The 12,368-nt window shown below is 40.4% G+C and overlaps 1 protein-coding gene across 3 annotated transcripts in view; it reads right to left on the reverse strand.

The window, feature by feature from the left end:
- KIAA0586 (KIAA0586 ortholog) overlaps positions 1-12,368 on the reverse strand; it is a 72,969-nt gene that overhangs the window by 18,036 nt on the left and 42,565 nt on the right. Inside the window, exons 29-30 of one of the 3 annotated variants that reach the window (XM_027702674.1) lie at positions 11,772-11,911; positions 6,876-6,963 (exon numbers count right to left, since the gene is read on the reverse strand). In XM_027702674.1, coding sequence (XP_027558475.1) covers positions 6,876-6,963; positions 11,772-11,911 — 228 coding nt within the window. Of the gene's footprint in view, positions 1-6,867; positions 6,964-11,771; positions 11,912-12,368 lie in introns of those variants that run through there. The other 2 variants (XM_027702675.1, XM_027702676.1) reach the window with 2 other exon arrangements.

The raw sequence follows: 12,368 nt of genomic DNA on the forward strand, positions 1-12,368 counted from the left end.
CTCCAGCTGATCCACCACCACATGAGAATCTTACACAAAAGAAAAAGCATCACATTCAAGCCTGACCCCCAGACAGGCTGACAATAGATGGATTTACACAACTAAAACTGGAGCTGGTGAGACATCAAAGGTAGGCTGCCAAAGTGGAAATAACAATTTAGGGCTCTCAGCTAATACATTCCAATTCTTAAGAGTGGATATGCAGCACCAAGAGGTGTCCTTTTTTTAATAAGAATTCTGCCTGGCTCCTAGAGACACGAATTACCAAAAAACCCTCCACCCAAAAAAACTAAAAAAACCCCCAATCAATCAAATAATCATTAAAAAACCCCTGACTGGCCAAAAAGGGGAAAAAAGGGAAAATATGGAGAATTGCAGTGGTGCTGCACCTTAGCAGAACTGCCTGGTAGCCTGGACAGTTTCCAGCAGGTTGTCACAAATGTCTGAAAAGTAAATGCAATTATGAAGCAATATTTAAAAAAAAAATTCTAATTAATTTGGAAGTGAAACCCTTTACATTATTAAGACATACTTTAGAACAGAAGGCCCTCAGAACCCCCTGGTGTTGTGTGATGTGATACAGGCAGCTGATGCTCAGCAGGCACCTGGACTGGAAATCACATTTAGAGGTAAAAAGTGATGGGACAAGGGGGAATGGCTTCACACTGACAGAGAGCAGATTAAAGTTAGATATTAGGAAGAAACTCTTTACTATATTGGTGGTGAGGCCCTGGCACAGGCTGCCCAGAGAAGCTGTGGACTCCCCATCCCTAGAAGTGTTCAAGGCCAGGTTGGATGAGGCTTGGAGCAACCTGGGATAGTGGAAAGTGTTCCTGCCCATGGCAAGGGGGTGGAACTGGATGATCCTTCCAACCCAAACCAGTCTGTAATTCTATGATTCCATGAAAAAGGACAAACTCCAAACATACACTGGGTGCTTTATGCAGCAGTGCCATGAGTTTTCAGTTTACCAGCATGGAAAAGAGACTGGTCCCTCATTATTTTCACATTACAGCCCCCAGGTATGAGTGAAATATGAGGCTTAATTTTGCTGTTACCCTGAACTCTAGTTTATGATTTATAAAAAGCACTTTGAGGGATGCCACAGGTCACTGGATCAGATCACCTGCAGTCTTTCAAAATCTAGGCTTGAAGAGGGAATCAGATGAGATTTTGGAATATTTACTTTGAGCCCCAGTAAATCTGAAAAAAAAAACAAGTAAAAAATTTTAGTATTTGACAGTTTCCATAGAAAGTAACACTTAAGGTGGTGATCATATCACTTTGCATAAGTTTTTCTTTCCCTCTCTGCCCAAAAAACCCCAGCTGGTGCTGGAATTCACTAAAAAATCCCTACTGCTGTGTACAGACCAGAGGAGGGGACAGGTACAGGAATACACCCTTGAACCTCAGCAAAATAAGTGTATTTAAACACAAAGATCTGATCAAAACAGAGAAAGAAGCAACTGTGAACTGCTTTCACCTGCTCCAGCACTGGGGCAACAGCTGTCAGTCCCACCTCCTGGACTTAAAACTTCTGACCAGGAACATTCCTTAAGCCCACACTGGAAGATTTCCTGTTTTATTCTTTTTATTGTATGAAAAATGCAAAATACCTTCCCCTCCAGAGATTCCCCCCCCACACCCACACCCAACTCAGCACAGCAGTGGATTCTCAGGAGGACTGGATGAGGATACAGAAAGCTGTGCAGATTTCATGAGGGGTGTGAAGCATCACCTGTACAGGCACCAGGGGAAGACTGAAAAGGGAAGTTTTCTGCCTCTGCACAAACCTCCCACAGCAAAAGCCTCAGCACAAGGTCACAGAAATGTCACTGCAGCAGTGAGAGAGCTGTGTCCCTCTGTGACACTTAAGGAGGGCTGCAGGAAGAGAAGAACTCTCAGCCTCTTAGAAGCTGAAGGAAATTGCCAAGTGAACAAAAACCTAAGGCAAGGAGATCCAAAAGAAAAGGTCCAGGTGATATATGGTGTGGAACTGGCCTCCAGAGGGGAATGACTTCTCCCTGAGCACAGCACTCAGCAGGAAACCCTCAGACTGCAGGGTAATATCAGCCTGCCTTGTACAGTCTGCTTTAAATATAAACTGTGTCTTCTTGTTGTTTTTTTTTTTTTATTATTTATTTCTCTGTCTGATTACTTGGATTCCAATTCATTTATATGCTTCAGAAAATCAAATGACATTCCAGGAGTCTAAAAAACATACCAGAGAGAGTCGTGCTTCACCTGCTTGTAGTTCCTATTCTTTACAACTTCAGTACAAATAAGTGAGGGGAAGAAATTCCTCTATGAGAGCAGAGGATCGTTTTCCAGAAAGAGATCTTTTGGGAATGGGTAGGAAGGTGTGCACAGTCCCATGAGACCCACAGCAGCTCCTGGTGCTTGGCTCCTCACGACCCAAACTTGAAGCAGCAGAGCACACCCACAGCAGCAGGACATCACTGTCCACAGTAACAATCCTGCACAAGACTTTGCCTTAAGCTATGAAAAAAAAAAATCACACTTCTGCTTTAACATTTTGTCTGAAAAAGACCTGAAGTAACTCGGTGGGAAAAGAAGCAACCACAGATATAAATGACACTTGTTAATGGATAAATTATACTTACAAAAGCCAAGAAATTAAAAACTCCTGCTCCAAATGTACTATAACACAGTATTTTTTGTACTTATGGTAATTCAAACTAGAAACTCTCAAGCATGGCTATTGAGGATTTTAGGTGGAATATTATGCAAAATGCACACTTATTACTCAGATGTGTTTTCTACTGTGTGGGCTATCATGTAACTCCTATGGACATGTGCAGAATAATCAAAAACTCCTTGACAACTGGTGTTCTAAACCACTTGGAGCACCTAAAAGCTGATGACTACTTATAGAAAACATAGAGTTTCTGTGGGAAATGCTACTTTGCATTTCCTGACTTGCCCAAATGTAAAATATATCAACTGAATGATGTCCATGAGCCACTTGATAGCACAGAGAGGTAACTGGATGGGAAAACCAGAGGTAAAATAGACCAGAAACATCCCTGGAAGTGCTCCAGGCCAGGCTGGAGGGAACTTTGAGCAACCTGGTCTAGTGGAAGGTGCCCCTGCCCATGACAGGGGGTTGGAACTGGATGATCTCTAAGGTCTCTTCCAAGCTAAACCATTCTATGATTCAAATTCTGAAGAAGCACTGAAAAACCTACACAAACCTCTGACAGGGCACTTGCTTGAAAAATGCCATGATTACAACTAAGTGATTTCATTACTCCAATTTCCAAGATCTTCTCTCAGAAAACAGCTGAATTCAAAGAGCTACACATGTGCTTTTTCTGCCCCTCAGGTTGTGGTGGTTCTCTCCACAGTGTGGGAGAACAGTTCTGCTTTGCTTCACCAGCTGCTGTTTTCAGGGTGGGATGGAGAATCCTCAGCCAAAGCCTTCGGTGAAATTCAGGCCAAAAAAAGAAACGGCAGGATATTAAGGCAAAAGTAAACTTTCAGGAGAACAGTCATTGAGTTTGACCAAAACAGTTCCAGTTCTAAGGAAAAAAAAGAAAGACCTTTAGCCTTATCCTAATCTTCTTCCTTCCTTGAAGCATCTGGTACAGATTTGCCTCACGCCACAATAGTTTTAAGAAAAAATAACCCAAAATCTAACTCAGAGCAATTCCTGGCTGAAGAAGAGAGACAAAGAAGTATTTAGTTATAGCCATATTTTCAGTATTACAGCTTTCAGTACAGCATCCTGTCAATGTTGACACAGAAGCAGACCATTTTCAGTACTGAACAAGGACCATGGAAGCTTTATTTTTTTATACAGATTGTTTCAAAGGCTTCTTGTTGCCTTGTTCATGTATTGCACAGACCATCTCCTCCACAAGCAATTGTGCAACCTCTCTGTGGCAACAAAGCCAATTCCTTGGTGCCCCAATATTACTTTCCCAGCTACTTATGGCTGCCTGAGTATAATTCACCAGCTGGAGACAGAAAGGAATTACTACCATGAAGTTCTGCTCTCTAGGTCACATTTTGAGAGTCTGTGCTGCAGAAAAAATAATTAAGTGAAGATACATCCACCTCTGGTTCTGAGCTGCTCTTATTAAAGTTTAAAAACGCTCTGCAGTCAAACATTGCCACCTGTTCTTTCATTTTAATTTTAAAAATTCTGAATCCCTTTAATGTAAGCTTGAAAATGCTTAAATTCTGGAAATATGTGCATTCACCAACCACAACAATTACTATCATATTAAATGTATGAAGATGTATGAAAGAATGGTACAAAGATTAAAGGGTATTATAAAGCCAAAAATATATATGCATGTATATTATGTACTACAACTCTATGTTTTCAAACCACTGTCTCCACTATGTCTAGAGAAGGCACACATTTCAATTAATAATACATTCAGGCTTGATTTTCAGTTGTAACTTTCAGGAGACTTTACCCTTTCAGGCATGATATTGTAGCAGTCCTACTGAACTTCAGCTTTCATTAGAAGCCATCAATCAACTTTCCTTCAGTAAAAACACATGTTCAGTGCAGACCACAAGAAATTTTTAAACAACAAAAGAAAGTTCTATCTCATATATATATATATATATATATATATTCATAGCCATAGAAAGATGAATCAAATATTGGCATGTATTTATCATTTAAGTAAAAATGGCTTTTTTTTTTTACATCCAACTTTAGGTCCAAAACCATTTCCCTTTTCTCCCAGCACTCTGAGCTCACACTTCATCTCAGGGCTTTAGATTTCCTAAGCTCTACCAATCCAACCACTTACCCTTTAAACTCTGAAAAACTACCTTAGTGGTCCTGTCTCCTAAATGCTTCTCCACTTCCAGGGAAGCATTCCTTGTCCCTTACTATTCCAGTGAAGGCCACCATCTGACATGTAGTTTTTATAAACAGGGTGCTTTGAACTTACAGCAACAGATGTGCTTGATTTTAAAATGTTGTATTTACTTAAACCCACCTACACTTATCATGTTGCAAGTTTTCCTTTTTCTTTCAAATGCTTCTTATTAATTTTTTCCCCCTCAGCTTTTTGCCTGATTAAGTTCTCTGCGGTGAAGCTCATGGAGACAAGACCTTCTGGTTAACACTGACAGACAGTTGTTTCCATTTCCAAATCCTCTAGATTTTTATTGGCTCATTAAATATGTATACTTTGAATGAGATTTAAATGATCCTGCTATATAAATCACTAAATCATCTTTTTTTTTTTTCCTTTTGATTCTCTCAAAGAAAATTGACTACTGCCATCTCCTGGTCACACGTTTTCAGCTGACACACAGACACAGTTGGACTGTGCCCAAATTCCTTGTGTTACAGTATAGGGAAATGTATAGGGAAATAACAGACATGCACTAAGTTGTGCCACTTCAGTTCTGTCAGCTTTTCCACTAATTGTCCACAGATAATTTTTTACATTATTCATAACTTTCTTCATATGCAAACCATGGTTTTGAAATGAGGTTCCAACAACACTGGCCTAGGGCTTTTCTTACTGCTTATTATAAATATTTGAAGCAAAATAATTCCCTCAGAATTCTAATTCGAAGAGATGTTTTTTTAAAAAAAAAAAAATTAAATGGAAGAAGTTCAAAGAATTACTTTTGAAAAGGCTTGAAGGAAGAATTTGTCTGTGCTAGGGTGGAGCAATTATAATTGCATATATTGTAGACATGCAAGTTTTTAGATTCCTGTTCTTAGCATGTAAGATTAAAACTGCTACATACCTCACTGCAGCACCTCCACAAAGTTCTTATCTGCTGAAACAATTAAACATGGCAGTAATGTGCACAGTTTATGCTATTCCAAACTGACTTGAACCACAATAAACAAAAGATATTCTCTCCCTCTCTTTCATCATCCTTAACATCTTAACAAACACTGTTAAGTAATCTCCAAAAATAGCACAGATAATGCCCAGTGTCCTTCACTAAAGAAAATCATTATGTGTTACACACCAGCTTGAAGCCCATCTCAAACCAGGTCCTTTTAACATTGAAAATCTGTGTTTTTTTCCCACATTTGCATGGTCTTAACTTACTACTACTTTTCAGTTCTTGTGTAGCACCCCTGCATTTTCTGAAGTGTAGCAAACACTCCCTTCTATCACAACATCATGAATATCTCATTTGCTGAACAGCATTCTGTAAAGCAATTAAGATTCAGTTGACTACACAAGATGCACATTGTAATGCTCCTGGCAAGCACAAATTTAAATAAATACTTAATTACAAGGATTTTGATGACTTACATACAAATACATTTAATAGAATCACAGAATCCCAGGATGGTTTGGGTTGGAAGGGACCTTAAAGATCATCCAGTCCCACCCCCTGCCATGGGCAGGGACACCTTCGACCATCCCAGGTTGCTCCAAGCCCTGTCCAACCTGGCCTTGGACACTTCCAGGGATGGGGCAGCCACAGCTTCTCTGGAAAACCTGTGCCAGGGCCTCACCACCCTCACAGGGAAGAATTTCTTCCCAATATCCAACCTAACCCTGACCTCTGTCAGTGTGAAGCCATCCCCCCTTGTCCTGTCACTCCAGGCCCTTGACCAAAGTCCCTCTCCAGCTCTCCTGGAGATCCTTTAGGTACTGGAAGGTGCTCTAAGGTCTCCTTGGAGCCTTCTCCAGGTTGAATTTCCAATCCTTTGAGTGCACCCCAACAATATCATATCTATGTACACATGTACACACTATGTACGCACAAATGCTTGGAAGTTTTGGAAATTTTGTAGTAATAAAAACCAGATTTTAAAAAATCAGAACTTTATTATACATCAGTATACAACAATATTTAAAAGTGATGTGCTTATCTGAGAGAACTGTTTGCTTATTGACATCATTTACCTTCTTGTTGCATCTCTTCAGACATCCTTCTCACAAGGATAACTCGTGGTCTCACAGTCTCAACCTGTGCAGCTCCTTGGCTTTCCTCCTGTGTATCACACATTAAAACCACATTACAAATCTGACTTTCGATGTAAAAGCACAGCAGAATTACATGGAGCTTCAAGAAACATCCAAAGAGGTTTTTAAAGATTCATTAAAGGATATGCACTTGTTCTCCTTCCTTTTGACTTCAAAAGAATTCAGCTCTCAATCAGCCTATTGCAATGTTATTCCCTCTGGACAAACATCCTGGGAGCAGTAGGTATGGATGGCAAAGTGCCATTTAGACCTGAAGACACAGGAGACCCTCAATTTTTACTCAAAGCATGTGGTGGAAAGAACACACTATTTCCCTGGCTTTCTTCAATATCCAGGACTTCTCCCTAGGTATTATTCTCCTGACTAACAAGAGAAGTTTGAAAGGGAAAAGAAAAATATCAATTGGTTGGAAAACCCAGGCCAAGTCTAAAATTTATTTCCTTGGCCTAGTTTTTAAAACCATTTTCTATTCTCGTTGAAATGCTCTCCAGGACCCAGGTCTGCAACAATGCTGTAGGGAAAGGTTTTAGAAGCAACAAATGCTTTGCATATTAAAAAGGGAGACATTTGTCAAGTTTGCTTGTTATCTTATGTGTTAACTGGAACAGGAATTGTGTCCCGAGGACATTCCATTACAAGTAGACAGGAAATATAAGAAGTGCAAAACACAGTCATGGAGTTCTAGAATCACAGAATGGTGTGGGCTGGAAGGGACCTTAAAAATCATCCTGTTCCAACCCCCTGCCATGGGCAGGGACACCTTCCACTATCCCAGGTTGCTCCAAGGCCCTTCAAACCTGGCCTTGAACCCTTCCAGGGATGGGGCAGCCACAGCTTCTCTGGGCAACTTGTGCCAGGGCCTCACCACCCTCACAGCCAAGAATTTCTTTCTAAGATCCCATCTAATCCTGCCCTCTGTCAGTTCAAAACCAGTGCCCCTTGTTCTGTCACCATCTGCCTACCTAGAAGAATTAAGCGTTTTCTTAAGACAGACAAAATTGATTTCATCAGTTATGCTGTTGATTCCATGGATGAATATAAGGGTTTTTTTTATGAAGCCTTAAGGAGGAACACAAGAAAGACCATATGTGTTTGCATATCACACAGCATGTGGAGCCTATGGAAAGAACTGCTCTATGACTTCAGGGAAAATCATATGCCCTGAGAAGCAGTGGCACTGCTGTTCTCTTGAAGACCTCATGACACAGCACCAGGGGTATTTTGCTCCCCCCCCTCCAAAAGCTAAAAAGGAATAAGAAGCTAAAAAGGGAAGAAAAGGAAAGAGAAAGAAAGGCAAGAGAAACCCTCCACTGTTTGTGGAGGCCATGAGCCAAACAGCCAAAAGTATTAATGAAAAGAAGAAAATTTTTATGTCTGGCAAACATGGTGCCAACTCTGTGATCAGGGCTTCCCATTTTTTTCAGTTAACACCTGCCTCTGATGGTATCAGGAATCTCAGCAGTGAGGACATTGCTTCTCATGTATTTAAGAACCATTTAAGCCAACGGGGTAAAAACCAGAAGCAATAAAAAGAAAAACTATTCAGTGTCACCACTGACTGGGGTACCTCTGTTGTCCAATTCTGTTCATCATTTAAAGTGCACAAGATGAGAAAGTGTTGAGATTATTTTCTGAAAGCAGAAAGGTCTCATGGAAAGGTGATTGAAAGCCACCAATGCTACAGAACATTAAATGCCAGCAGCACAACAGGATCCTCATGGGTCCATTTCAAGTGTGGGGGGTTTTTTTTGTTGTTTTCTTTTGAATTTTTAATAGGATGAACCAAAAACCAGTTTAAACTGAACTGAGGTGCAAACATTAGTTGGGAGATAACATATTCATAACCTACAATTATGCATTCCTGAAGATTAAAAAAGCCATGTCTTTTGAAATACTAAAAAATGAAAGCTAATGAGAATAACACAGTGCCAATCCCACCTAAAAAATGTGGATTGTATAAAAACATTCATACTTATAAAGGCGTATCATGAAAATATTTTGCAACCAAATGATTCCCTAAGATTTTAACAATGCATTTGGGGCTTCAGATGATTTAGATTTACCACCTTTGGAATGTTTAGCCACGCAAATATGACTTCAATGTTCCTGTCCCTCCCATGATCAAAATGATTTATTTAGAATAGAAGAGCTCAGCTTCCTCCCAGTCGTTCTCCTGCTTCTTAGAGCTGAGAGCAGGGGGGCAAAGTGGCCACAAATAACAGTCAATTCCTGTATTGTTGCACAAGAATGGACAGAAGGGGTCAAACTGAAGATGCATTTAGTCTGGCTTTCTGTCTGACAGTGGTTAAAAGCATATATAAATCTAAAAAAAAAAAATAATCTAATGCTAGAAATGGAGGAGCGGCCAAGGAATTTGGGTAGATAAGAGAATTCCTATATGACTTAAACTGTTTGTTTTGGAGTGAGTGACCACACAGATTTCATGACTAAAAGGCATTTGCTCATGCCCTACATGAAAATTCAAGTGCTCTTTCTGCTGGTCAAAATCTGATCTACACACCAGTGCCAGGGAGCAACCAAGTGGTACAGAGATGATCCCTGACATAAGGATCCTGTTTGGACAGACTGCAGGAACCACCCAAGCTTTGCCACAACAAACCCCAACATCCAGGAAGATCATTCCCAGCTAAATCAGGACAAAGCTCTACCAAGGCTGGCTGGACCCTGCCTGAAATAGTGTATTTTCTTCAGGTCTCTCAGCAAACTTTGCTCCTGAATAGATTTGTCTCCTGGCTTTGTGTGTAGGTGATACAGTTTAACTTCAGTGAAGGCAAACACTGCCTGGAGATGGAAAACAAGATGAGAAGCAACTGATGTGAGAGTCAGTGACTAACCTGGGAGGAAATCTTTCAAGAAATTTAAAGTGATTATTTTCCTTAAACATTGCACACAATGAATGAATCATTCTGAAAGCCTGAGGAGCTCTTGCTCTCCTAAGCTGGTATTATGTTCCCAGAAAATCTGATTCCTACAGGCAGGTGACAAAGCAGATCCAGCCGTGGAGCAGAACACAGATGCCATCCCTAATTGAAAGGAGGGGAAAGGTTCATCATTGTCACATGGCAGAGAGATGCTGTCAAAACAAGCTTTCAAATCATCTGGTACAGGGATCATTTTTTTCTTTCAGAGAAGGATGTAGAGATCTAGTAGAGGATCTCATGGAAAACAGCTCTGCCCCATCCAGGAGGGATGTTTATTGTGATTATCACTTACTGGTATGGTCACACCAGAGGAAAGCTAAAAGGTGAGCCTGGAAGAAACACTGACCTGGAATCTTACATCAGGAATAAACACACACAGGAAGAGGTTGTTTTGTTGGGGGGGAAAAAGACCAAACCTAACAAAACCACACAAAGTTAAGGGGTTTGGTTGCTTGGTTTGAAGGGAGGGTGAGTTTTACATGCCAGCAGGCAAAAAAAAAGGCCACACTAAGGGTTCAGATGCAAGAAAAAGTTTCTAAAGGTAAGATAATGTATAACTATCTACATATAAAGTGTTAGCCAATATATAACTATCTGTATATTTTCTGTGAAAGACACTGTGTCAGATCACCTCAGATTTCTTGCATAGGTAAGGCTATGTACATGGGCAATCTTACACACAGTAAATTATTATTTCCCTGTACCCAAACAAGCAAAAATCAATCCTAACCCCATCAGCTGAGTATAAGATGCAGGTATCACTGTATTCTTTACCACAGCTAATGGGGCTAAAAGAAGGAAACACGTTTTATCCCCTCTGTCCCCATTACTTCTAGCCAGTGAGACAATAACAAGGATATGAGCTTCACCCCAACACACACAGCAGTCACAAAATCCAGTTTTGTCCATGAACAGTCATTCCAAGAATTGGAATGGTGATCTCAAAGTGAAAGAAGTGTGACATTTAAAATCCTCTTTGAAGATGCAACAGTTCATGTGATACATTTAAGGACTGCTCAGACACCAATGGCATCAAGGCTCAAAATCATAAACCCAAACGTGGCAATGTGGGTTATAACGTGGCAGGGTCAGGTGAATAAATGATACTTTAGGTTATTTTATACAGAACACCAGGGAAGGGCAGAATTTATCCATGAAAACAGCAACCATGGTAATACATAATTACATTCAAACAGCCTGTGAAGCTTCACATATTAGGGAGCAGTCTGCCACCTCATTTTTAGCTTTTGCCACTTGTTATTTGAATTTATCCCTAGTTACCAAGTAAACCATCATCTCTAGGTAACAGCACATACTAATAAAAAAAAATTAGCTGTCTAGGTTTGAAGCAGAGATCAATAGGATGTTCCTCTACCTTTAAGTGTTCTGAGGAACATTATCCTTTACTGCCTTTCCAACCTTGCCCCTATTAGGACAAATGAAGCTCCCCAAATGCTGAATCAGTGGGTTATAACTTCTGAGGCCAAATCTCTCATTGTTGCTTCCTCTCCCATAAACCCATGATGTTTTTCTTCTGTATGTGAAGCTCTGTGCCCCTAAAACACTGGAATACCCCATCTGAACTGAGTATCAGATCAGGATTAGATCCTGTGAGAGCAGTGAAGCTGTGAGGAAGTGCAGAAAAGGTAAAAAGAGAAGGTCTGAGCCTGGCAGAAAGGGTATTGTAAGGATTTGCCACAGGGAACACAATCATTTTTATTACACACATGTAGTTCTGACTTCAATTTCTCAGCTGAACGTGTCACTTAAAATGCAGCAGTTCTGTGATGTCAGGCACGACAGTGGAATAGGAAAATCTGTTTTCCAAGGTTGCTCCTTCTGACTAGTCCCAGAAGGAATCCTTTCAGCTCACCTGGGACAGATCCTCCGAGAGAGATGTCACTGTGCAGCCTGGTTGGGCTGCTCCCAGAGCAGGATTTGGAGCTGGCTGTGATTCCAGCTCAGCCAAAAGCATCGGACCATGACTTGTATCTGCATCTCCAAGAATTTCTGCTGAGAGAAAAAAGTTCCTTGATGAGCCAGAGCACTAATTTCCTGGTCAAATGCTGTGGCAGAACGTGCAGCCTCTCAAAATGCAACAGTGCAACATGCAGTGTTAAAGAGAGTGATTTCCTCCTTACATGGCCTGTTGTACATCCCTTAAACTGTTCTTGTGGGGGAAAAAAAAGAAATAAGGGTCTGTGGAAATTGAAAAAATAAATCAGTTTTATCATCTGTAGATTTCTAATGTGGCAGCATTTCTGAGAGTTTCAGAGCTGTACAGTTCATCATACCTTGTATGCTTAATGAGCTTTATCACACTTACTGGAAAGAGACTGGAAAGGATTCTTCAGGAAATTATTAAAAGAAATCTGTATATAGTCTATTTTAAAGGGATAATTTGCTCTCTAATCCAGCATTTATCATGCTTTTGCAGCCTGCAAGTATGTAAAGCATCTTTATGAAAAAT

Source organism: Neopelma chrysocephalum, unplaced genomic scaffold (assembly GCF_003984885.1).
Source record: "Neopelma chrysocephalum unplaced genomic scaffold, ASM398488v2 Primary Assembly neopelma1_191, whole genome shotgun sequence".
Taxonomy (NCBI): domain Eukaryota; kingdom Metazoa; phylum Chordata; class Aves; order Passeriformes; family Pipridae; genus Neopelma; species Neopelma chrysocephalum.